This window comes from Eubalaena glacialis, chromosome 2 (genome assembly GCF_028564815.1).
Source record: "Eubalaena glacialis isolate mEubGla1 chromosome 2, mEubGla1.1.hap2.+ XY, whole genome shotgun sequence".
Classification (NCBI taxonomy): domain Eukaryota; kingdom Metazoa; phylum Chordata; class Mammalia; order Artiodactyla; family Balaenidae; genus Eubalaena; species Eubalaena glacialis.
The window spans coordinates 68794829-68821505 of NC_083717.1; the positions used below are offsets into that span (position 1 = coordinate 68794829).

At 37.4% G+C, this 26677-nt stretch overlaps 1 protein-coding gene across 5 annotated transcripts in view; it reads right to left on the reverse strand.

The window, feature by feature from the left end:
* The window catches only part of IQCH (IQ motif containing H), a 207022-nt gene that overhangs the window by 99200 nt on the left and 81145 nt on the right, over positions 1-26677 (reverse strand). For all 5 annotated transcript variants that reach the window (XM_061181981.1, XM_061181984.1, XM_061181983.1 and 2 more), the window contains 2 exons: positions 14276-14355; positions 12407-12445 (listed from right to left, as the gene is read on the reverse strand). In XM_061181981.1, coding sequence (XP_061037964.1) covers positions 12407-12445; positions 14276-14355 — 119 coding nt within the window. The remainder of the gene's footprint in view (positions 1-12406; positions 12446-14275; positions 14356-26677) is intronic.

Genomic DNA, 26677 nt, shown 5'->3' on the forward strand with positions numbered 1-26677 from the left:
TTGTGTGTTATCACCCTTGCCACTTTTGAGGTTTCTCTTGACATATTTTCTTTTATTCTTAAATCTGGACCCTTCTTAGGGACATATCTGGAACTGTCCCCAGGCAGATAGAATCTGAAATCTCACAATTAAAACCAAGAAACATTTGCTTTTCATTTTGTTCCTATCTGTACTGATTGAGTTTTTTAAGTCATGAAAACATACTACTTTTATTTTTAAATGTCAAGAGGGGTTCTCTAAGAATGGGACGATTGGGCAGTTTTTTACTTCTTTATACTTTTCTGTATAAAAAAACTGAATAAATGCTACTTAAAAAATAAAATCAGAAGAGATTTGGATGACAACAGCAATATATGTCACACATACCCCTTTAAAAAAAAAGGAAAAGGAAATTTTGTTGTGTCACTGTCCTCTGTGAAACTACTACATTTCATTATTGAAACCTGTGGCACTAGAAAAATAGACATTCTTCCCCATGGTCTAAATGATTCTAATGGCCTGAGGGGTGAGGGGCATAGATGTTTCAGGTCCTGCCTTCTCCTCAGTCAACCAGGTATCAGTGCTGATAGTTTCTTGCTTAGGGATTTAAGGAACAGATTGTCTTCAATATATCAACATTTTCAGGTGTATAAGCCCATCTTTACCAGATTACAGGATTATATTGCTCTTTGCATTTTGAAGAGTTTTCACAGAACTCAAAGAAAAAAAAAGACCCAGTTAATTTATCAATGACTATTGTTCCACAGCACTGTGTTGAGTATTACTATGTTAGATTGTTCATGCTTTGTCTTTACTAAACAGATGTTAACTGATATTAATGAACAAATTCAAAGTAGAAAGCTATCTAAGAGAAAAACAAGCCAAGAGATATATTTACAATAAAAGCACAATAAGCAAACACAAGGGAAAAAAAAAAAAACACCTTCCTATTCTTTTTCTTTTCTTAGGTTCCAGGCAGTGGAATAATTAATTAGACTGTCATCTCAAGTAAAAACGCTGAAAAGCAAGTGTTAAGTTTGAAAAGGGTAATTTCCTTGAACTTTAGAAGCAGACTTTTATAGCAGGGAGCTTTTGTATACTTTTAAGAGTCATTATAGGCATAAGAACAATGGAGAAAGCCTTCTCTCCAAGACTCTAGCCCTTTCTAAGCTAATCAAGGCTCCAAGAGAGAATGCAAACTGTTTGGTAGAGGGAAACAAATTTCTTCTTCTTGGACAGGCAAGAGGGAGTTAGAGAAGCAATGCCTCCTTCTGCAGACATCAACCCTGGCGGGAGGAGCTGGAGCTCCTGGTAGAAGACAAGGGGCACATGTTCCAACAGCAATGGCCCTGTGGCTTCGTTTCTGCCTTCCTTCAAGAAGAAGATGGTGGGAAGGTTAGAATTCAGAGAAGAATGGCAGTGCTTCCTCAGTGAGAAACAGACATGCAAAATAATCACAGATGGACATGTATGGAGCTGGCTGGTCCTGCCAGTCACATGATTGATCCTGACAACAAGACCCTGAGATTCCTATAAGAAGTGCAGCTATGGACAGGAGATTCGCCAGAGAATCTGCTCTCCTTGGTAACGTTAAACTAGTTTTGAAATTTCTTTTCTTTACGGAGAGTCATGTGGAATTGGAGCAATCTTGGGGAGAAGTTTAGAAAGGAGAGGACTCTTAAGTCTCTCTTGGACAGTGCCCTTCCAGGGGGTAGGTCTAGGGCATTGACATACAACAGCAAATGCATTTAAGACCTTTTGAAAGAATAGCCGTGCAGTGGAAATGGGGTTACTGAATTGAACAGTGGCTGTCTTAGAACAAAGGGATTACACCTCCCTACCTTCTTGGATGATATTCCAGTAAAGACCTGCTCTCAAAGGAAAAATACTCTTGGACATCAAATAGACCACTCAGGCACGGGGAAACTATGGGTTTGGAGTCAGCTAAAGCGTAACTGTAGTACATCTGTCACGGAGGATGCCACACTTGGGAGCACTTTAGACTTAGAGCAAGAAAAGACATGTCTCTCAAGAGAAAGCCTTCTCAAATTAAAGCAGTGCATCAGCATTGTGAGATCCATTGAGCAGGTAAAGACAAAGCTGCTTCACAGCCTGCTAGGAATAAGAGCCCTGATTAAAGGTCACGCCATGCTTCAGGTTCTGGTTCCTTCTGCTATTCTTCCTTTACTATTTATCTCCATGAACTTGTCTACAATTATTTGTTGCCTTCCTCCCTTCCCTTCCCTTCCATTCCCTTTCCTTCCTCCCTTCCTTCCTCCCTGCCTCTCTCACCTACTCCCTCCCTCCCTCCTTCCTTTCTTTCTTCCTTTCCTTCTCTTTTTCTCTCCTTTCTCCCTTCTTCCCATTCTCTTTCCCCCACTTCTCTTTTAAGATGTGCTGTACTCCTAATGCAGTGTTACTGACTCAATAGCCACACTGTTTCCTTCTAGTGGGGATGGCTGTCTGTTGTGCCATCCGCATTCTCACCTGGTCCTTTTTGGGACACCTGCCACACCTTTGTGAGATGCGTGCACTTACTAATTGGCCCACACAGAGCCCAAACCTGTGGTCATGGCCTAATTATTAGCATCCTGTTCTAACTAACTGAGTCAACTAGCTGGGAAATGCTCTTCTTCATTTGCAAAGTGTAATCACTAATTAGGTAACTTTGAGAGTTTCTGGAGCAGTTATTTAGGAAAAATTCTAAGTCTAATACGAAAGGCAGGATGATGATTACATAGGTAAGTCACAGATGTGAAGCAAAAACAGGCCCAGTATTAGCTTCTAAAATTCAGACATAGGGCTCCCCTGGTGGCAGAGTGGTTAAGAATCCACCTGCCAATGCAGGGGACACGGGTTCGAGCCCTGGTCCAGGAAGATCCCACATGTCGTGGAGCAACTAAGCCCGTGCGCCACAACTACTGAGCCTGCATTCTAGAGCCCGCGAGCCACAACTACTGAGCCTGTGTGCCAAAGCTACTGAAGCCCATGTGCCTAGAGCCCGTGCTCCGCAACAAGAGAAGCCACCGCAATGAGAAGCCCGTGCACCGCAAGAAAGAGTAGCCCCCGCTCCCCGCAACTAGAGAAAGCCCGCGCGCAGCAACGAAGACCCAATGCAGCCAAAAATAATAAAAATAAAATAAAATAAAATTCAGACATAACTGCTGCAAAGAAAAAATCCAGAAAAAAAAGCATGTATTTAAATCTAAGCTGAATGTATTTATGAAAAATGTTCTTTTCAAATATGTGGATAGCATGTGGATGTGGGATTAAATTGTAGCCGAGGGTCTCTAAATTGGATATAAACGAGATCTCCTGGTGGTAAATGGTCAAATATTTGGGATAATCCAACAAGGATATCATCTTTAGAGAATGATTTGCCTAGAAGGATAGACTAAATCGCTTCTGAATCTATAAGCCGATGTTCAGTTTCTCAAACACCCAAACATATCCACTAGTAATTAACCTAAGCAATTCCATTGTGTGAAAAAGAATGTTTCTTCCTGCCATTATGGCTCTAAGAGAGAGCTTAGTTCAGAGTATGAGTGGAGTGACTCTCAAAGATGGAGAATTCATTACTCCCTGAAGACCAGGGATGCCATTTGTCTGTCCTGTTCTTTAATATTTGCTGAGGGTCCACAATGTGTTAAGCTTTGTACAGAACAGACATCAAGACCTCTGCTTGGGGCTTCCCTGGTGGCGCAGTGGTTGAGAATCTGCCTGCTAATGCAGGGGACACGGGTTTGAGCCCTGGTCTGGGAAGATCCCACATGCCGCGGAGCAACTAGGCCCGTGAGCCACAACTACTGAGCCTGCGCGTCTGGAGCCTGTGCTCAGCAACAAGAGAGGCTGCGATAGTGAGAGGCCCGCGCACCGCGATGAAGAGTGGCCCCCGCTTGCCACAACTAGAGAAAGCCCTCACACAGAAACGAAGATCCAACACAGCCAAAAATAAATAAATTAATTAATTAATTTTTAAAAAAACAACAAAGTTATTAAAAAAAAAAAAAAGACCTCAGCTTGTTAGATTTGTTTGAAAGATATATATAATATTCAGGGACAATAGCTGACCTAATCAGGGTTCAGGGATTCAGCATAATCATAGTGCTGAATTTTAGAGCATGAAGGATCTTGAAGGTCACTGACCTCACTTTTAACTCAAATAGGATATTATGGGTCCAGGGAAATGAGCCTTGGCCTTGAAGTCTGACTAACCTGGGATCAAGTCCAAGCTCTGCCACGATGTGCTATGTATTCTTGGGCAGCTTACCATCTGCTATAGACTGAATGTTTGTGTCCCCACAAGAGTCATATGTTGAAGCCTTAGTCCCCAGAGATGGGGCCTTTGAGAGGAAATTAGGACATGAGGGTGGAGCCTTCATAATGAGACTAGTGCCCTTATAAGAGCAAACAAAAGAGGGATGATCTCTTTCTCTACCATGTGAAGATACAGCAAGAAGGCGGCCATTTGCAAACCAGAAAGAGGGCTCTACCAGGACCCAACCATACGGGCATCCTGACCTTGGACTACCAGCCTCCAGAACTGTGAGAATTAAATGTTTGTTTAAGCCACACAGTCTATAGTATTTCGTTACGGCAGCCTGAGCGGACTAAGACAACATCCTTTCTGAAACTAAATGTTTCTCATCTGTAAAAATGAGAGGTCCCTATAAAGTTGTGAAGATCGGAATATGTGTAAAGAATTTTGCACTGCCTTACTTCCAGTCAATGTGATTATTACCATAGATGAGGAAACTGAGGCTCAGAGAGGTTAAGTGACTTACCAAAGATCAAACAGCTAGTTGCTATTCCCTGCTCCCATCCCACCAATGCCCACAGCCCTAACTGTCCAAAACATCCTATATGGCCCGTTACCAAGCTGTGCTCTCCTTCTCAGCCTTCCGTTTGCCATCTCCTTCATCAAAGTCAACCTGGCCTTGACTTGCTGTTCCTTTCTTATTTGAAAAGCAGTCTGTTAAACTAACCCCTGTGAACATGCCAGAGAACCATGGTGTGGTGGAAAAGTGATGGATTTGAAGAAGACCTGGGATCTAGGTTGTCACCACCTTCCTCTGTGGCCTTGGGAAGTCACTTCTCCCATGGGGTTTCAGTTTACATCAGGGCACTTCTAATTTTGACACCCTATGTCTCTCTGACTTAAAGTGTTACCTCTGCAGTAGTATCTGTGTTTAATAAGCTCCTGGAGCTAGTCAGGCCATCACATCAAAGGCAAACATCTCCAATAGCTTCACTTCATGTACCATGAAAGACACCCAGGGATTTTTTTTCCTTTTCTATTTTTTATATAGGAAACTCTTTCTTGCAACTTACAAACTACAATAGAGGAATAGCTGCCTGCACCAACTCTGTGTAAAGATGGTCATGGGGAGAGAACCCTAAAGAGGGATAGTCCAGTATTTTAGGGTCTGCAAATCAGCAGAACAGCTCTCAGTCTGTAGGACATACAAACTGCATAACCCTTAAGGGTCAGTTAAAAGTGAGAGTCAGAGCCCTTAACCTTTATAAAGAGAATAAAAAACAAAAATAGAGAACTCATTGCGTTGACTGTAAAGGCAACTCATATCAGCAGCAATCTTCTAGGGATAATTTCTGCAGTTGTTTTGAAAGGTATCTTTATTTAAATGAGTTTTCCTGAACTCTGAAACACTTCCTGAGGAGAAAAAAATCCCCATCCCTGTTTGCATTCTTTTGGAACAAAAACACTCAACGGATCCAATTCTGGTTGAAGATCAAACAGAACAAAATCAGGAAGATTTTTTAAAGAGAGGGAGTATATTTTCAGTCAAATGTAAAACTTCCTTTTCTAGAGACACATTTCATTTCACTGCTGCATTGATTTCCTCTTTTCTGCTACCCTTCTATTATTCTCTGTGAGAATGTGACATAGTTAAGGGCCAATTGGGACAATTATGATTGATGAGTAGCACGTGCTGGGGATATATGTACCTGATAAGGATGGGAATCAAAAGCAGCCTGGATTCCTAGTTTCCTGAGAAAAGACACATTATCATTTTCTCTACAGGTAAAGGAAAAAGAGCAAGCCTTGAGAAGGACCTCTATCATCACCAAAGTAAAGCTTGACATGACAATTTTCTTTAGGAAAAATGGGTGTACAGCAAGTTCGTTGGTCACAGATCACTGAACACTTGCAGAATTCTTATAATACCCCACCTTGTCACACTCTCTATACCTACATATATAGTCTGCTTTATTTTAACTCATAGCACTTATCACTTCCTCACATAATATTAAAATAAACAACTTTCTGCCTCCCTTACTAGAATATAAATCCCAAGAAGGCAAAAACTTGATTTGTTTTGTTCACTGCTGTATCCCCAGTGCCTGGTACACTGCCTGGCCCACCGTCAGAGGTCAATAAAGATTAGTTGAATGAATGAATGAATGAGTGAATAGTAAAATTTAGGCTCATAGCCACTTGGGCTGCATTTACAGCTCAATGCTGTTCTATGATCATACAAATTATTCGTAAACTCATAGCTTCAGTTTTGGAGCACTAATAGAAAGTTTGGTTACTTGGATCTGAAAATGTCCATACCCTTTGACCAAAGAGTTCTATTGCTAAGATTTAGCCTAAATACAAAGATTTATGTACAAAGTTGAAAGACGTTCATGGCAGTTTTATTTATAACAGAGAAAAACTGGAAATTATTTACTTATTTACTAATAATTATAATACTTATTAATAATTTGACATTTATAATTTAATGTCAACAGGATAATGGCTAAGAAAATTGTGGTATATTGTCAAGACAGAATATTACATAGGCATTAAAAATGTTTTATAAAGAGTTTCAAACCATATATGTAAAGGCTTATGATAAGCTGTTAGGTGAAAAGAGTAAAATGACAGTTGAATATACAGTATGATATCAACAAAGGGACATGCCAAAGTTTAAATAATGCCAAAGGGTATTATGGAAAAAATTCTTCTTGCATATCTAGGCATTTTTTTCTCCTTTCTGAAATTTTCTTCTCCTTCTGAACTTTCTAGTTCATCTATGGATGATCAGGTCATAATTTGATAAATGAAAGGGACACAGCAAAAAAATAAAAATTATCTTGTGGCTTATTGATAACCTTTTTTCTGGTGTATATATATATTGGGTTGGCCAAAAAGTGCCTTCAGTTTTTAAGTAAAAATAGACACATTTTTCGTTTTCACCAAGAACTTTATTGAGCAACGTAATCACCCTTTCATTCCACCACCTTCTGCATTTTTCAGGCAACTTCATAATTCCATTTTCCCAAAAATTTTTATCTTTTTGAGCAAAGAACTGTTCCAGGTGCCTTTTACAGTCTTCCAGGGAATTGAAAATTTTTCCATTAAGAGAATTTTGTAAAGACCGAAATAAATGGAAATCTGAAGGTGCAATGTCTGGTGAATATGGCGGATGAATCAGAACTTCCCAGCCAAGCTGTAACAGTTTTTGTCTGGTCATCAAAGAAACATGCGGTCTTGCGTTATCCTGATGGTAGATTATGCATTTTCTGTTGACTATTCCAGACGCTTTTCATTGAGTGCTGCTTTCAGTTGGTCTAATTGGGAACAGTACTTGTTGGAATGAATGGTTTGGTTTTCCGGAAGGAGCTCATAATAGAGGACTCCCTTCCAATCCCACCATATACACAACATCACCTTCCTTGGATGAAGACCAGCCTTTGGTGTGGTTGGTGGTGGTTCATCTCGCTTGCCCCACAATCTCTTCCATTCCATATTATGGTACAGTATCCACTTTTCATCATCCATCACAATTTGTTTTAAAAATGGAAGGTTTTCGTTAAGTTTAAGTAGATAATCACATGCGGAATATGGTCAAGGTTTTTTTTGCTTAACTTATGTGGAATCCAAACATCAAAGTGATGAACATAACCAAGCTGATGCAAATGATTTTCAGCGCTTGATTTGGATACTTTGAGTATGTCGGCTATCTCCTGCGTGGTATAACGTTGATTGTTCTCAATTAATTCTCGATTTGATCGCTATCAACTCCAACTGGTCTACCCCCCAACCGTGGAGCATCGTCCAGCGAGAAATCTCCAGCATGAAACTTCACAAACCACTTTTGACACGTTCGATCAGTCACAACACCTTCTCCATACACTGCAAAAATCTTTTTTTGCGTTTCAGTTGCATTTTTACCTTTCTTGAAATAATAAAGCATAATATGCTGAAAATGTTACTTTTCCTCTTCCATCTTCAATATTAAAATGGCTACACAAAAATTCACCAATTTTGATAAGTTTTCTTTTAAATGCATGCTGATATGACAGCTGCCACAATACAATCTAACAAAATTGTTTCAAATGAAGTTAAAGACAACTGAGTGCTACTAGAGCCACCTTACAGAAAAAATAAAATGAACTTTTTGATCAACCCAATAAAATTATTAATCACATGCAATGAAAATGTACAATTAGGGATTTCCTCGGTGGCGCAGTGGTTAAAAATCCGCCTGCCAATGCAGGGGACACGGGTTCGAGCCCTGGTCTGGGAAGACGCCACATGCCATGGAGCAGTTAAGCCTGTGTGCCACAACTACTGAGCCCCCGAGCCACAACTACTGAAGTCTGCATGCCTAGAGCCTGTGCTCCACAACAAGAGAAGCCACCACAATGAGAAGCCTGTGCACAGCAACGAAGAGTAGCCCCTGCTCACCGCAACTAGAGAAAGCCCACGCGCAGCAACGAAGACCCAACATAATCAAAAATAAATAAATAAATTTCAAAATGTTAAAAAAAATGTAGTTAGATGATGCTATGAAGTAAAAATAATTTTATAAAAATTTTTCTTGTCAATGATATCTTGCAAGAAAAATTGTTTTGCAAATAAAACTGTTTAGTTTTAATTCACTTTGAAAGTTTCACGCCAAAAATGCATAGGTAAGGCTGACAATTTCTAATGAATTAGAGAAAACAGAAAATGGCTTTAAAAGATGCCACAGTTTTTCTTCTGTTTTCAGATTTTTTTTCCTCTTCTTCCTTTAAGTTGGTAAATTAAATGAGGTCTCATGATGGAAAGTGAGTCTAAAAGACAAAATTAGCCTTGGACTTCCTTTTGAATCTCATCTTGTACCTCCAGGTTTTGAGTGCTAATGCTTGTCAAAGTACATACCTCACTCTCTTTAACCCTTTAGGCCAAGACAAGAAAGGAGACCAGCTTGTGATGGAAGCACAAAGCCAACCAGGAAGGCACTGTATACTCTTCAAGAAGTAGGCTTCTTCCCCCAATAGACGTGACAAGTCAAAGTCGAAACTGCTGCTAGAGATCACTTAGTGGTTTTCAAAGTATGTATTTTTAAGCCTGGAACACTTTGTTCAAAAACAACATAATTTGATGTTAAAGAGGTAAAACAGTTAACACAGCTGCTGTGGGTGAGAGGCCTAAAGCCCCACCTACTGGGAGCTTCTGCTTTTCTCCTTTTCCTGGGGGCGTCAGGGTGAGTGTCATAGGGGATGTGGAAGCTCCTTAAAAACAATGACCTGGTCTAATCTCCTCTTTATACAGATAGGGGGAAAGGAGACTGGATGGGGCACTGATATGTTCACTGTCACACTTGTTACCTGATTAAAATAGTTCAGCTGACTTACCTGTAAAATAATCACAGTTTTCTAAAAGAAAATTAAGAATATATTGATATGTTGGGAAAATACTAAAGAAAGTAACAATATAACAAAATGACTAAGAGAAGCAAGACCCCACATTTGACATTAAAATGTTTTCACCCAAACCTAATCTTTCTACACCAAAGGAAATTTTACAACAGAGGTATGACTTGAGAAATAGGATTTTCTTTTATTTTTTTTTCATTAATTTGGAAAAAGTCTCTAGAATACAGAAAAGTATAGAGAATAATTAAAAAATCTACCATGGACACATGTTAATCTTTTGTCTTCTTTGAGATATATATGTATCTGTGGCTCATAAACTCAAGAGAGTGAACTACAAAAGTCCAGTAGCTTTAAATCAGGAGGATCTCCATAAGGATGAATTATGTTGTACTGTGAGGTCCTAATGTTAGATAACACAGAATATATATAATAGAGATATATGATATATATATATATGTATATACATATGATGCAAAGAAGACAAAAATACATATATTTAAATTTTTAATAGTTTAAAACTATAGTACATTTTATATATTTATAATTATTATTTATAACATACATTTAAAATATATTTATTCATATATTTATGTATGTGTTTAAATGAAAGAAACAAAACATTAGGTACAATTGAAGTCCTCTCTATATTTCTTTTTAGCTCATTCCTCTCCCTCCATCATTCCCAGAAGCAAACACACTCATGAATTTAACCTGGACTCTCACGTCCCATAGACATAGTTGTTAAAATAATAAAAAGATTTATTTGTTAAGAGAGGCAGTTTTAGCAACTTCAAACCTTTGAACTAGATTCCAAAAAATAAAGACCTAGGATTTTTTTTGGATTTCTTGAAATAACTACTACAAACTCTACTATGGTTTATTATTTTATTCCTTGGATCCTTATGCAGAACCTGATTGACTCAAACTTATTCAACAAGATGTACTTGGTTAAATGATCTAGAAGACACAGAAAAGGCTGTTAAATTCAGAGCCAATAAAAGTAGACATGAGAGCAAAGGTGACAACTACTGTCCTGATACTGAAGGAAACAAACAAAAAACACCGGAAACTGGATATATGCATATATAATACTGAATAGAGAAAATGTTAAAATTATATTAGGGAGGCAGAGATACATCTTTTAGAAAGATTTCCATCAAAAATTATTGAGATTTAAAAAAAATGTCTAATGCTTTGGGGCTCTGACAGTCATGCAGTTCATTCTGGCTCTGTCACTTACTAGTTGGATGACCTTCACCTCCCTGTATGCAGGTCCTCCCAGTATAATGGGAATAATAATAGTACCTACTACATAGAGATGTTGTAAAAATGAAGTGAGATGTTCCCTGTAAAGTGTTAGGAACATGCATGTTAGCTGCTGATAGTAATAGTAGTAGTAGTAGTAATATCTGGAAAACCAGCCCATGAGGAAGACTTCATAACCTGATATGTGGAGGGGGCACAAATTCTGGAGCCTCTGCACCTCTTTACCAGCTGTGTGGGCCTGGGGACAATGACAGTACAAAGGTTCTAGGGCTGCTGTGAGCATTCAGTGGGTGTGGAAGATGCTTAGTGCCATGTTCTAAGAACATGCTCAATCAACATTAGCTGTTAGAAATATTCCAGATAGATAATGCCTTAGTATTCTTAAAGCGCATCCTAATTTTAAGGTGCAGGAGCAAGCTCACAATTATCTCACAGCAAGAAGTCAAGGAAAGCTAGGGGATCGAATTGCATTGATTTGTTTATCCAGGAGCACCCTTCTGTCTAGTTTCAGAACGACTATATGCAGTCATTGCTATAAATACAGCCCTGTCTGCTCTCAGCTCTGTAGGAGTATAAGGAGACCCAAAAGGTGGTCTCTTTTTCCTTGAAAAGGGGTGACTAAGCTCCCTATGAAATTCTTACTGAGAAGATCACCAAGAGAGGGAGGCCTAGAAGATGCTCTTAAAAATAGACTAGTGAATTATGAAACAAGCACTTTATTGTTCCAAAGCACTTTCACACACGTTAAAGCCTCTAACCCTCACAGCCACCCTAGAGAAAGGAGGTATCATCCCCATTTCTCAGAGGAGGCAAGTGGGGCACAGAGAATTTAAGTGACTTGCTCAAAGTTCCCTTATTAGTAAGAGGAAAATCCAGCTCTTTTCTTGCTCTGTTGCTTACTAGTTGGATGTTCAGAACTTTTATTACACATGCATGGCCTTACGGAATGCTCCTCACTGGCATGTACTTGCCATTGTGGGAACTATTTTATTTTTCCAACTTTTTGGTTACCTTATGTCTTTTAGTCAGCTTAACTCTAAATCCCACACCCTTACCTATTACATCATGGATGTAGTATGCATGTGTGCATGTGTATAAACACACACGCACACCCCACGCACACATGTAAGTACATGCTGGAGGACAACTGAGTTTTGTTTTCATGTTTTATTCTTTCTAAGTGTACTTTTAAAAGATGAAAATCTTAGATAGAGGTTGAAGACTGATGTGATTCAGAAAAATTTTGAGTATGCTGAATAACTTTTTTGGGCTGCAGTCTGAGAAATAATTCAGTCCCAACAAAGGGGGGAAAAAAGGGTTTTCCACTTTAAATGAACCATGTTTTCTTTTCTGAAAACATGATTTAATTTCTTTTATAAAAGAAGAGCGAAAGAACTTTTGTTGTCGTCTCCAGCTGTCAAACCTGCCTCCCGTACTTTTGCCCTGAAGCAAACAGAAGGGACATCAGGTGACAAACCCCAAATTTCAACTAGTCACACAAATTACAGACCTTCCTATCATGATATTCTCTTGACTTTCTGCCTTTCCCCTACAATGAAGAACAGACACAGTTTAAATCAAAATGACTCTCATGGGCAATTTTACAAAACAAATAGAAGGCACAGAGTCTCCCCCCCCCTCCCCCCACTTCCCCAGCTTCCCCCTCTGGGCCAACCTGTTCCCTCTTTCCAGGCAGGCTGGAGCTAATAATCAGAAAGACCTTTCCCACCCCAGACAGTGATGCTCTGCTTGCCAAGGGCCCTGTTTGCTTTGAAGAAAGAGTTTGACAAAGTAAACATTTTCAAAAACAACTATAATCAGATGCCAAGTCCCACTTCTAGGGGACAGGCAGAGAAGTATTTGCAAAAAAGGGTTTCTCCATGTGGCACCACACTGCCCGGTGGTGGGGACTGATCCAAGCTCTGTTCTGGGTTTATCGTGAGTCCAGGCATATCACAGTCTTTCTCTTAGCCTTTTAACTTCCATGCTAGGACACTTTCCACAGAGTCTATGAATAATTTCATTTACCGTTGAAGAGTGAATTCAGAAATGTACTAATTCGGGACCACGGGGAAGTCTTCAAATATTACTGCTTTTAGCAGTAGGGGAAAGCTTCATGAAGTCAATAGGGAAGAGGTTAAAGGCAGGGTTAATTAGCACTCAGGAAATGTCATTATTTAAAGTAATTTTTTTTTGAGATAGACCACTTACTGGCTAAAACACAGTCATATTTATATTACCTGTAGATCTGTTACCTATAAACTGTGGAACCTGAGAGCTCGAACACGGTGAGAATCGAAACAGGTGCGCCTGCCTGTTCCCATTATGCACATTAGCCCATGGCCTTCGCACAGCCTGTTAAACAGCTGAATCTGAAACAATCATGGTGCAGGCCAAACACTAGCCTGAAGGCCTGTCTGTCTTGGGATTTGGCCATTTACATTGATTTTTTTTAACCCATGTTTTTCATGAAACACAAATATTTGCCATGACAACTGGGGTGTCACATGACATACTGCTACATAAAGAGCTTGGAAATCTCTTAAGGGGAAACAGCCCACCAGTGCTGCAAATACAGTGAAAACATCTTGAGGAAGATGTGGGCATTAAAAGATGAAGGTCTGGAAAGAACAGGTAACCGTTTACTATGCAGACATAGTAGGATTAATTTCTTCTGTGCCACTCTTCAATTTCTCTTTCTTTCTTCCTTTCTTTTTTTTTAAAAAAATGGGAGCAGCTGTAAACATGACCACATAGGGTAAGCCCAGAACAAAAAACACTGCCAGCTGTCTCCTTCTGTGGTGAAAAGTCTCAGTTATTACTCGTCTGTCTGTGGCTCGTAAACATAAGAAAGCAAGCTACAAAAGTCCAGCACCTTTAAACCAGGAAAATCTCCGTAAGGTTGAGCATGTTGTACTGTGAGGTCCTAATGTTAGAGAATACAGATTTCCTTTCCCTTCCGCATTAAGGTATCTGTACAAAATTGGGGAACTTGCTTTATTATCCTATGCTTAAAGATAAATGAAACCTCACAATAGCATACCCTATGCAACACAAATTTGAATATAAAGCAATAGTTTTGTATTACGGACTCCTGGGCCCTTGACCAGCTAGCAGTAGAGATTGACTCAGTCATTTAGTTAATCTCGAAATAATGCAACATGATGGAATTTTTTAGATCCTACTGATATTGTCATGGTAGAGTTTACCTGCATAACAATCTTCCCTTTTAAAATCAAATGCATTCCAGCAGCAGCTGAAATAGTATTTATTTCTATGTGAAAGGTACAACTCGATAACATGTGCGTATTACCAAAAATCTCACTGAGAATATTGTAAATCAGAACAATTTTCTTTCGTTAGTTAGCAATATGAATACCTTTGATCTTTGTTTCCTGAGAGAGGGATTCTTCACTTCCGCTGGAATCGATTGTGTTCTCTGGGGTGTAGCGAAAGGGGCTGTGGATGGAAGTGGTGCAATGTTACCTCTTCCAGAAAGAGAGACTGATTCATTGGGTTGATGCTACTGGGTTTGCACCTTGAAAGTCAGATGGCTCTGTCACCCATTCACTGTTCACTACCAGTCGTTCTTGTATCAATTCAATGAAACATTTGTGATAATTGACTTCAAAAGGAAAGCAAAGAGCTTGGAAGGGCAACAGTTCCATCAGAACATAAGGTCAGCTCCCCTTATGCAAATTTCCTAGAGGAAAAGGCAGATTTTAAAAGCAAGCAATTTAGAGAGTTATCTTTGTCTTATAAAATGTTTCGCTATAAGATTTCTTTAAATAGCCGTATTCCCAAGTTCCCTTAAAAGGTAAATAAATATAACTATATAAGATGGACTATTCTAATGTATAGTCATTTAAAAAGAAAATTCTAAAGAATTAAAATGGCTTTGGGTAAATAAAACAAGTGAAAAACACAAGAAATATTATTTTTGAAATTAATTAAATCTATAAGCAACAACTTTTGGAGAACACATCTAGTCCGTGGGGTGTAAGCCTACGTGCTAGACAATGCTTGGAAGAGAAATGGAATCTCTCCTGTTGCCTGGCAGCAAACCCAACTGCCCTTTACAGAAAAGCTCAAATCTGACATTCTCAGGAGAGAAAAATCCTTACCCTACTCTTTCTAAGAAAGAGAACAAATAATTTATTTAAATAGTTAATTCAGTCAAAGAAGTGAGGCTTCTTTCAACTCACTTCCTTAGTCCACCCCTTTTCTGTCAGTTCTCTAACAACAATGTTAGAAAGAACTGACCGATATTCATTAAATACAACACATCAGTATACGATTTAGAATTCCGCTTTGAGGACTCAGTTCTCTCACATTGCCTCAAGTGGGCTGCAAGGAGTATCTTCAGCCATCTCTTTAAAAGTAGCGGGAAGTCCAGAGTCTTAGCACAAAAAAATCACCTCCACAAAAGACCTTTGTTGCATTGGACCAACCCCGTTTTACCACCTTCCTGGTTTCCCTCTCTTCCAGCGATCCTCCAGGACTGCGAGACTGCCCACCAACTTCCCTAAGGCTGGGCAATTGGCTATACAGTCGGTCCTCTGTATCCATGGATTCTGCATCCGCAGATTCAACCAATTTCCATCCGCGGTTGGTTGAATCCACAGATGCAGAACCCGGGAATACAGAGGGCCAACTGTGCAATGCCATACTGTAGGAGGGACTCGAGCATCCGCAGATTTGAGTATCCACTGGGGGTACTGGAAACAATCCCCTGAGGATACCGAGGGACAGCTGTAGTGTGTGAAGACTCCATTTTCATCCTACAAGTTTTTGCCTTGACTTCTGTGATGTCCTACCCCACTGTCCACTTGAACCTGGCTCTCCTACTTTGAAGGTCAGTTCACACCGTATACCCAGGCTACTGTGAATCCACAGATTAACCTGTAAAGCCTGTTATTCCTATTATCTGCAAGCTCAGTACACTTTTTGTTTAACTTTCAGGTTCCTGCAGACAAATGAGATTTATGGTTAAATTCCCATGATGAAACAAAATAGCAGCTGAGAAGTGGGCATGATTTTTAAAGGAATTTATTAAAATTTCAGTGAAATTTGGTAGAATGAAGATCTAAAAGATTTGTAATTTCACATGGATAATCCAGTTAATGGTATCTCTAAAAAAATTTTTTTGAGGTTTTTCTTAGTTACCTGCAGAAATTCTATCATTAAATTTATAACTTCATGTAGCCTTGGATTTTATGGGACACATGCATTTAAAGAATGTGTCTACATCCTAAGGCACTGCCTGTTTTGCTACTCAGTTAACCTTCTGGAAAAATCTGTTGGATAAATTTTGCCAGTGTCAATGTCAGGGAAAAAAATCTTGTCTTTCTAGAGAAATTTGTATGTTTCTGTGGTAGTTATTGGCATGTGCCTCCCAAAAAGCCATCCCCCCTTCTTCCTTGCTGATTTTAGAACCTCAATTTTTTCAGGGTAATAACATCCCCAGCTTCTAGGGTTTCCAGATTTAGCAAAAAAAAAAAAAAAATTTTAAAGGGCACACAGTGAAATTTAAACTTTAGACAAACAACAAGTAACATTGTAGTATAAGTATGCCCTAGATATTAAATATATTTAATATCCATGAATGGATTAGACCAGAATTTCATGAATGGATTAAACCAAGCATAATTTATCATCCTAAGTATTTAGTATAAGTGTGTCCCAAATCCTAATCCTAATCCTACTCTTATCCCTGGACATTCACTTTCTCAGCCTTTCTTGTACCTAACAGTGGCCATGTGATCAGTGAGAAGTGAAGTCCAACCCGGGGCTTCTGGGAAGAGATTGGTGCCACTATTTTTCCCTCTTTCTGCCTGGAGTGTGTATGTTAAGGCCCACATCTGCAGGAGTCATCTTAGAGCTGTGAGTTAGCAAGCATGAGGATGAAATGAAACATGCTAAAGAAGGTAAAAGCAGAGACACGTTCTAACTCTGTGTATCAGCATCATCAGCACTAGACTCCCTACTTCCTGATTCCTTATGAGATAAATGAACTCCTCATTGTTTAAACCATGAGGTAGTTAGGGTTTCTGATATTTGCAGTCACATACATTCCTGACTGGTACCCCTCTCTCCCCCTCCTTATTCTCTCTATACTGTGCTCTGTCTTACTGCATGTGCAAGGGCCTCAGGAACAATGTTCAATAGTGATGGCAGTAGTAATGATGGCAGTAGTGGTCATCCCTCAACTGTCTCTGCTTTTAATGAGGAAATAGAATATTTCTAAAGTTGCCCTACTAAGAACATTGTTTGCTTTGGGGTTTTGGTTGAAGACAATAATCAGGTTCAGAAAATTCTCTTCTACTTCTACTCTGCCCAGAAGTTTTTTCTTATTATTAATGTTGAATTGCATTGTATGATTTTTAAATTTTAGTATGTATTGAGATGATCACAGGGTTTTTTCTTTTTTAATCTGTTAATGTGGCGAATTATATTGTTAGATGGTTCTAATGTTGAATCTTCCTCACATTCTTCCTTGATCATGATGAATGTAAAAAACATACTGCTAACTTTTATTTAGAATGTTTACCTTTATGTTCCTGAGATTGATTTATGTATTTTTTTTCTTGCACTGTCCTCATCCAGTTTTGGTACCCCAGTAGCATCATAAGATCAGTTGGTAAGCGTTCCTTCTTTTCTTTTACTATGGAACAGTTTAATAGAAGAATTACCTGATCCTTTAAAGTTGGTAAAACTTCCCTATAAAAGACCTGAGGCCCTTTTTGTTTGGTATATTTGTGTGTGTGTGCATGTGTGCACATGTCCCTGTGTAAGACAGATATTTTTGACTACCAAATCAAATTATCTAATGGTATTGTTTTCTTTAAGTTTTCTATTTTTTCTTTAGTTAACTTTGGTAATTTAGATTTTTCTAGGAAATTTTTCATTTTGTTTTTAAAAATGTATTGGCATTAAGTTACCATATTATGTTTTTTAAAAATTCTACCTGTCTGTAGTTTCTGCCTTTTTGCATTTTCATATTATTTATTTGTTCCTTCCCTTTTTTAAAATTACAGCTTTATTGAAGAATAATTGACAAATGAAATTGTAAGATATTTAAAGTGTACATTGTGACGATATATTTGATATATATATATATTTGAAAGGATTCCCCCATCTAGTTAATTAACACATCCGTCATCTCATGGTTTTATTTTTTTTATTAGTGAGAACATTTTTCTACTCTCTTAGCAAATTTCAATTATACAATACAGTGTTATCAACTATAGTCATCATGTTATGCATTAGCTCCTCAGACATTATTCATCTTGTAGCTGAAAGTTTGTACCCTTTTACCAACCTCTCCCTATTTCCCCCACCCCTCAAACCCTGGCAACCATTTTTCTACTCAGTGTTTCTATGAGTTTGACTTTTTTTTTTTTTTAGATTCCACATATAAGCTATACCATGTGGTATTTGTCTTTCTCTGTCGGGCTTATTTCAGTTAGCATTAATACCCTCCAGATTCACCCATGTTGTCCAAATGGCAGAATTTCCTTCTTTTTTAAGACTGAATAATATCCCATTATAAACATATGACACTTAATTTGTGTCTATACCTTGGCTACTGTGAATAATGCTGCAGTGAACATGGGAGTACAGATATCTTTGGAGATAATGACTTCGTTTCCTTTGGATATATACCCAGAAGCGAAATTGCTGAATCATGTGGTGGTTCTATTCTTAAGTTATTGAGAAAACTCCATATTGTTTTCCATAGTGGCTTTACCAGTTTATATTCCTGCCAACAGTGTACACTGATTCCCTTTTCTCCATATCCTCAAACAGGTGTGAGGTGATATTTCATTGTTGTTTTCATTTGCATTTCCCTGATGATTATGACATTGATCACCTTTTCATGTCCCTGTTGGATTTGTTTGTCTTTTTTGAAAAATGTCTATTCAGGTCCTTTGCCCATTAAAAAATTTGAGTTGTTTTTTTGCTATTGAGTTGTATGAGTTTCTTGTATATTTTGTGTATTAGCCCTTCATTGGATATGTGATTTGCATATATTTTATCCCATTCCACAGGTTGCCTTTTCATTTTGTTGATGATTTCCTTTGCTGTGCAGAAGCTTTTAAATTTGATGTAGCCTAACTTGTTTATTTTTGCATTGGTTGCCTTTGCTTTTGGTGTCAAATCCAAAAAAAAAAAAAAATCATTTCCAAGAGCTTATCCTCTATGCTTTTTCCTTAGGAGTTTTATGGTTTCAGGTCTAATGTTCAAGTCTTTAATGCATTTTGAGTCGATTTTTGTGTATGGTATGAGATAAGGGCCCACTTTTATTCTTTTTAACGTGGCTGTCTAGTTTTCCCAACACTATTTATTGAAGAGATTAACCTTTCCCCATTGTATATTATTGAATTCTTTGCAAAAATTAATTGGCCATAAAAGCATGAGTTTATTTCTGGGCTCTCTATTTGGTTCCATAGATCTATGTGTCTGTTTTTATGCCAATACCATGCTGTTTTGGTTACTATAGCTTTGTAATATCGTTTGGAATCAGGAAATGTGATGCCTCCAGTTTTGTTCTTCTTTCTCAAGATTATTTTCACTATTTGGTGTCTCTTGTGGTTCTATATGAATATTAGGATTACTTTTTCTATTTCTGTGAAAAATGCTATTGGGATTTTAATAGGGATTGCATTGAATCTGCAGATTGCTTTGGGCAGTATGACCATTTTAACAATACTAATTCTTCCAGTCCATGAACACAGAATAGCTTTCCATTTATTTGTGTCTTCAACTGCTTTCATCAGTGTTTTACAGTTTTCAGTGCACAGATCTTTCACCTCCTTTGTTAAACTTATTCTTAAGTACATTATTGTTTTTGGTGCTATTGTAAATGGGACTGTTTTCTTAATTTCTCTTTCTGATAGTTGTTAGTGTATAAAAATGCAACTGATTTTTGTATAGTGATTTTTGTATACTGCAACTTTACTGAATTCATTGATTAGTTTTAACCATTTTTTGGTAGTGACTTTAGGGTTTTCTGTATATATTATGTTATCTGCAGAGACAGTTTTACTTCTTCCTTTCTGATTTAGATGCCTGTTATTTCTTTTTCTTGCCTAATTTCTCTGGCTAGGACTTCCACAACTATGTTGAATAAAAGTGGCAAGACTGGGCATCCTTGTCTTATTCCTGATCTTAGAGGAAAAGCTTTTAGCCGTTAACTTTTGAGTATAATGTTAGCTGTGGTCTGTCATATATGGTGTTTATTATGTTGAAGTATGTTTCTTCTATACCAATTTTTTGAGAGTTTTTATCATGAAAGGATGTTGAATTTTCAAATGCTTTTTCTGCAGCTACTGAGATGATCATATGATTTTTATCCTTTGTTTTGTTAATGCGGTGTTTCACATTTATTGATTTGCATATGTTGAACCATCCTTGCATCTCAGGGATAAATCCTACTTGATTATGGTGTGTGATCCTTTTAATGTGCTGTTGAATTCAGTTTGCTCATATTTTCTTGAGGATTTTTGCATCTATGTTCACCGGGAATATTGGCCTGTTATTTTCTTTTCTTGTGGTGTCCTGGTCTGGCTTTGGTATGAGGGTAAATGAGTTTGGAAGTGTTCCCTCTTACTTTACTTTTTGGAAGAATTTGAGAAGAATTGCTATTAATTTTTCTTTCAATGCTTGGTGGAATTCACCAGTAAACTCATCTGGTCCTGGACTTTTCTTTGTTGAGAGGTTTTTGATTACTGGTTCAATCTCCTTGCTAGTAATTGGTCTGTTCAGATTTTCTGTTTTTTCATGATTCAGACTTGGTAGATTTATGTTTCCAGGAATTTATCCATTTCTTCTAGGTTGTCTAATTTTTTGGCATATAATTATTCATAGTTGTTTCTTATGATCCTTAGTATTTCTGTGTTGTAATGTCTCCTCTTTCATTTCTGCTTTTATTTATTTGAGTCTTCTTTTTTTAGTCTAGCTAGAGGTTTGTATATTTGTTTATCTTTCCAAAAACAACTCATTTTTCATTGATAGTCTCCCTTGTCTTTCTAGTCTCTATTTCATTTCTTTCCACTCTGGTCTTTGTTATTTCCTTCCTGTATCTTTTGGCTTAGTTTGTTCTTAGTGTAAAGTTGGGTTGTTCATTTCCGATTTTTCTTTTTTCTTAATGTTGGTATTTATTGCTATAAACTTCTGTCTTAGAACTCCTTTTTTTGCATCCCATAAGCTTTGGTATGGTGTGTTTCCATTTGTCTCACGATTTTTTAAAATTTCCCTTTTGATTTCTTCTTTCACCCATTGGTTGTTCTGGAGCCTGTTGTTTAATCTGCATATATTTATGAATTTTCCAGTTTTTCTCTTGCAATTGATTTCTACTTTCATACCATTGTGTTTGGAAAAGAACCTTGGTGTGATTTCAGTTGTCTTAAATTTATTAAGACTTGCTTTAATTTCTATTTCCCTAGTGATTAATGATGTTAAACATACTTTCATGTATCTATTTACCATTCATTTATGTTCTTTGGTAAAATGTCTGTTCAAACCTTTTGTCCATTATGTTATTGGGTTGCTTTTTTTTTTCTCTTTTTAAAAAAATTTTATTGAAGTATAGTTGATTTACAATGTTGTGTTTAATTTTGGCTGTACAGCAAAGTGACTCAGTTTTACATATATATATTCTTTTTCATGTTCTTTTCCATCATGGTTTATCATAGGTATTTAATGTTTTCTTAATAGCTTTTACAATCTACTTTTTTTTTCCAGTGGATAGAGAAGGTATTTGGCTTTTATTTTATTTATTTTTTTATACACCAGGTTCTTATTAGTTATCCATTTTATACATATTAGTGTATATATGTCAATCCCAATCTCCCAGTTCATCCCACCACTTTCCCCCCTTGGTGTCCATACATTTGTTCTCTACATCTGTGTCTCAATTTCTGCCCTGCAAACCGCTTCATCTGTACCATTTATCTAGGTTCCACATATATGCATTAATATACAATATTTGTTTTTCCTCTTTCTTTTTTTATTGAACTCAAAAATTTTTTTTTGAATTTTATTTTATTTATTTTTTTATACACCAGGTTCTTTTTTTTGTTGTTAGCTATTTCTGAGATATACATTTTAAAGTAATAACTAGAATTATGACTTATAACATTATACCAGAACATATAAGATTTTTAGAAATTTCACGTAATGTCTGAAACATTAATATTAACGTATTTCCATACAAATAACCCAATGAAAGTTTAGTATTAGTTGTTTTGTTTGTTTGTTTGTTTGTTTATACTGCAGGTTCTTATTAGTCATCAGTTTTATACACATCGGTGTATACATGTCAATCCCAATGGCCCAATTCAGCACACCACCATCCCCACCCCACCGTGGTTTTCCCCCCTTGGTGTCCATACGTCTGTTCTCTACATCTGTGTCTCAACTTCTGCCCTGCAAACCAGCTCATCTGTACCATCTTTCTAGGTTCCACATACATGCGTTAATATACGATACTTGTTTTTCTCTTTCTGACTTACTTCACTCTGTATGACAGTCTCTAGATCCATCCACGTCTCAACAAATGACTCAATTTCGTTCCTTTTTATGGCTGAGTAATATTCCATTGTATATATGTACCACTCTTCTTTATCCATTCATCTGTCGATGGGCATTTAGGTTGCTTCCATGACCTGGCTATTGTAAATAGTGCTGCAATGAACATTGGGGTGCATGTGTCTTTTTGAATTATGGTTTTCTCTGGGTATATGCCCAGTAGTGGGATTGCTGGATCATATGGTAATTCTATTTTTAGTTTTTTAAGGAACCTCCATACTGTTCTCCATAGTGGCTGTATCAATTTATGTTCCCACCAACAGTGCAAGAGGGTTCCCTTTTCTCCACACCCTCTCCAGCATTTGTTGTTTGTAGATTTTCTGATGATGCCCATTCTAAGTGGTGTGAGGTGATACCCCACTGTAGTTTTGATTTGCATTTCTCTAATAATTAGTGATGTTGAGCAGCTTTTCATGTGCTTCTTGGCCATCTGTATGTCTTCTTTGGAGAAATGTCTATTTAGGTCTTCTGCCCATTTTTAGATTGGGTTGTTTGTTTCTTTAATATTGAGCTGCATGAGCTGTTTATATATTTTGGAGATCAATCCTTTGTCCCTTGATTCATTTGCAAATATTTTCTCCCATTCTGAGGGTTGTCTTTTCATCTTGTTTATGGTTTCCTTTGCTGTGCAAAAGCTTTGAAGTTTCATTAGGTCCCATTTGTTTATTTCTGTTTTTATTTCCATTACTCTAGGAGGTGGATCAAAAAAGATCTTGCTGTGATTTATGTCAAAGAGTGTTCTTCCTGTCTTTTCCTCTAAGAGTTTTATAGTGTCTGGCCTTACATTTAGGTCTTTAATCCATTTTGAGTTTATTTTTGTGTATGGTGTTACAGAGTGTTTTAATTTCATTCTTTTACATGTAACTGTCCAGTTTTCCCAGCACCACTTATTGAAGAGACTGTCTTTTCTCCATTGTATATGCTTGCCTCCTTTGTCATAGATTAGTTGACCATAGGTGCGTGGGTTTATCTCTGGGCTTTCTATCTTGTTCCATTGATCTATGTTTCTGTTTTTGTGCCAGTACCATATTGTCTTGATGACTGTAGCTTTGTAGTATAGTCTGAAGTCAGGGAGTCTGATTCCTCCAGCTCCGTTTTTTTCCCTCAAGACTGCCTTGGCTATTCAGGGTCTTTTGTGTCTCCATACCAATTTTAAGATTTTTTGTTCTAGTTCTGTAAAAAATGCCATTGGTAATTTGATAGGGATTGCATTGAATCTGTAGATTGCTTTGGGTAGTATAGTCATTTTCACAATATTGAGTCTTCCAATCCAAGAACATGCTATATCTCTCCATCTTTTGGTATCATCTTTAATTTCTTTCATCAGTGTCTTATAGTTTTCTGCATACAGGTCTTTTGTCTCCCTAGGTAGGTTTATTCCTAGGTATTTTATTCTTTTTGTTGCAATGGTAAATGGGAGTGTTTCCTTAATTTCTCTTTCAGATTTTTCATCATTAGTGTATAGGAATGCAAGAGATTTCTGTGCATTAATTTTGTATCCTGCAACTTTACCAAATTCATTGATTAGCTCTAGTAGTTTTCTGGTGGCATCTTTAGGATTCTCTATGTGTAGTATCATGTCATCTGCAAACAGTGACAGTTTTACTTCTTCTTTTCCAATTTGTATTCCTTTTATTTCTTTTCTTTGATTGCCATGGCTAGGACTTCCAAAACTATGTTGAATAATAGTGGTGACAGTAGACATCCTTGTCTTGTTCTTGATCTTAGAGGATCTTAGAGGACTTGTGATTGGTCTGTTCATATTTTCTATTTCTTCCTGGTTCAGTTTTGAAAGGTTATACCTTTCTAAGAATTTGTCCATTTCTTCCAGGTTGTCCATTTTATTGGCGTAGAGTTGCTTATAGTAGTCTCTTAGGATGCTTTGTATTTCTGCGGTGCCCATTGTAACTTCTCCTTTTTCATTTCTAATTTTATTGATTTGAGTCCTCTCCCTCTTTTTCTTGATGAGTCTGGCTAAAGGTTTATCAATTTTGTTTATCTTCTCAAAGAACCAGCTTTTAGTTTTATTGATCTTTGCTATTGTTTTCTTTGATTCTATTTCATTTATTTCTGCTCTGATCTCTATGATTTCTTTCCTTCTGCTAACTTTGGGTTTTGTTTATTCTTCTTTCTCTAGTTCCTTTATGTGTAAGCTTAGATTGTTTATTTGACATTTTTCTTGTTTCTTGAGGTAGGCTTGTATTGCTATAAACTTCCCTCTTAGAGCTGCTTTTGTTGCATTCCATAGGTTTTGGGTCATCGTGTTTTCGTTGTCATTTGTCTCTAGGTATTTTTTTATTTCCTCTTTGATTTCTTCAGTGATATCTTGGTTATTTAGTAGTGTATTGTTTAGCCTCCATGTGTTTGTATTTTTAATGTTTTTTTCCCTGTAATTGATTTCTAATCTCATAGCGTTGTGGTCAGAAAAGATGCTTGATATGATTTCAATTTTCTTAAACTTACTGAGGCTTGATTTGTGACCCAAGATGTGATCTATCCTGGAGAATGTTCCGTGCGCACTTGAGAAGAAAGTGTAATCTGCTGTTTTTTGGATGGAATGTCCTATAAATATCAATTAAATCTATCTGGTCTAGTGTGTCATTTAAAGCTTGTGTTTCCTTATTAATTTTCTGTTTGGATGATCTGTCCATTGGTGTAAGTGAGGTGTTAAAGTCCCCCACTGTTATTGTGTTACTGTCGATTTCCTCTTTTAGAGCTGTTAGCAGTTGCCTTATGTATTGAGGTGCTCCTATGTTGGGTCCATATATATCTATAATTGTTATATCTTCTTGGATTGATCCCTTGATCATTATGTAGTGTCCTTCCTTGTCTCCTGTAACATTCTTTATTTTAAAGTCTATTTTATCTGCTATGAGTATTGCTACTCCAGCTTTCTTTTGATTTCGATTTGCATGGAATATCTTTTTCATCCCCTCACTTTCAGTCTGTATGTGTCCTTAGGTCTGAAGTGGGTCTCTTGTAGACAGCATATATATGGGTCTTGTTTTTGTATCCATTCAGTGAACCTGTGTCTTTTGGTTGGAGCATTTAATCCATTCACGTTTAAGGTAATTATCGATATGTATGTTCCTATTACCATTTTCTTAATTGTTATGGGTTTGTTTTTGTAGGTCCTTTTCTTCTCTTGTGTTTCCCACTTAGAGAGTTCCTTTAGCATTTGTTGTAGAGCTGGTTTGGTGGTGCTGAATTCTCTTAGCTTTTGCTTGTCTGTAAAGCTTTTGATTTCTCTGTCGAATCTGAATGAGATCCTTGCCGGGTAGAGTAATCTAGGTTGTAGGTTCTTCCCTTTCATCACTTTAAATATGTCATGCCACTCCCTTCTGGCTTGTAGAGTTTCTGCTGAGAAATCAGCTGTTAACCTAATGGGAGTTCACTTGTATGTTTTTTGTCGTTTTTCCCTTGTTGCTTTCAATAATTTTTCTTTGTCTTTAATTTTTGTCAATTTGATTACTATGTGTCTCGGCATATTTCTCCTTGGGTTTATCCTGTATGGGCCTCTCTGCACTTCCTGGACTTGGGTGACTATTTCCTTTCCCATTTTAGGGAATTTTTCTACTGTAATCTCTTCAAATATTTTCTCAGGTCCTTTCTCTCTCTCTTCTCCTTCTGGGACCCCTATGATGCGAATGTTGTTGCGTTTAATGTTTTCCCAGAGGTCTCTTAGGCTGTCTTCATTTCTTTTCATTCTTTTTTCTTTATTCTGTTCTGCGGCAGTGAATTCCACCATTCTGTCTTCCAGGTCACTTATCCGTTTTCTGCCTCAGTTATTCTGCTATTGATTCCTTCTAGTGTATTTTTCATTTCAGTTATTGTATTGTTCATCTCTGTTTGTTTGTTCTTTAATTCTTCTAGGTCTTTGTTAAACATTTCTTGCATCTTCTCGATCTTTGCCTCCATTCTTTTTCCGAGGTCCTGGATCATCTTCAGTATCATTATTCTGAATTCTTTTTCTGGAAGGCTGCCTATCTCCACTTCATTTAGTTGTTTTTCTGGGGTTTTATCTTGTTCCTTCATCTGGTGCATAGCCCTCTGTCTTTTCATCTTGTCTATCTTTCTGTGAATGTGGTTTTTGTTCCACAGGCTGCAGGATTGTAGTTCTTCTTGCTTCTGTTGTCTGGTATTTGGCTTTTGGGAAGTCTGAGGTCTTCTGCAGCGTTCAGTAGGTGTT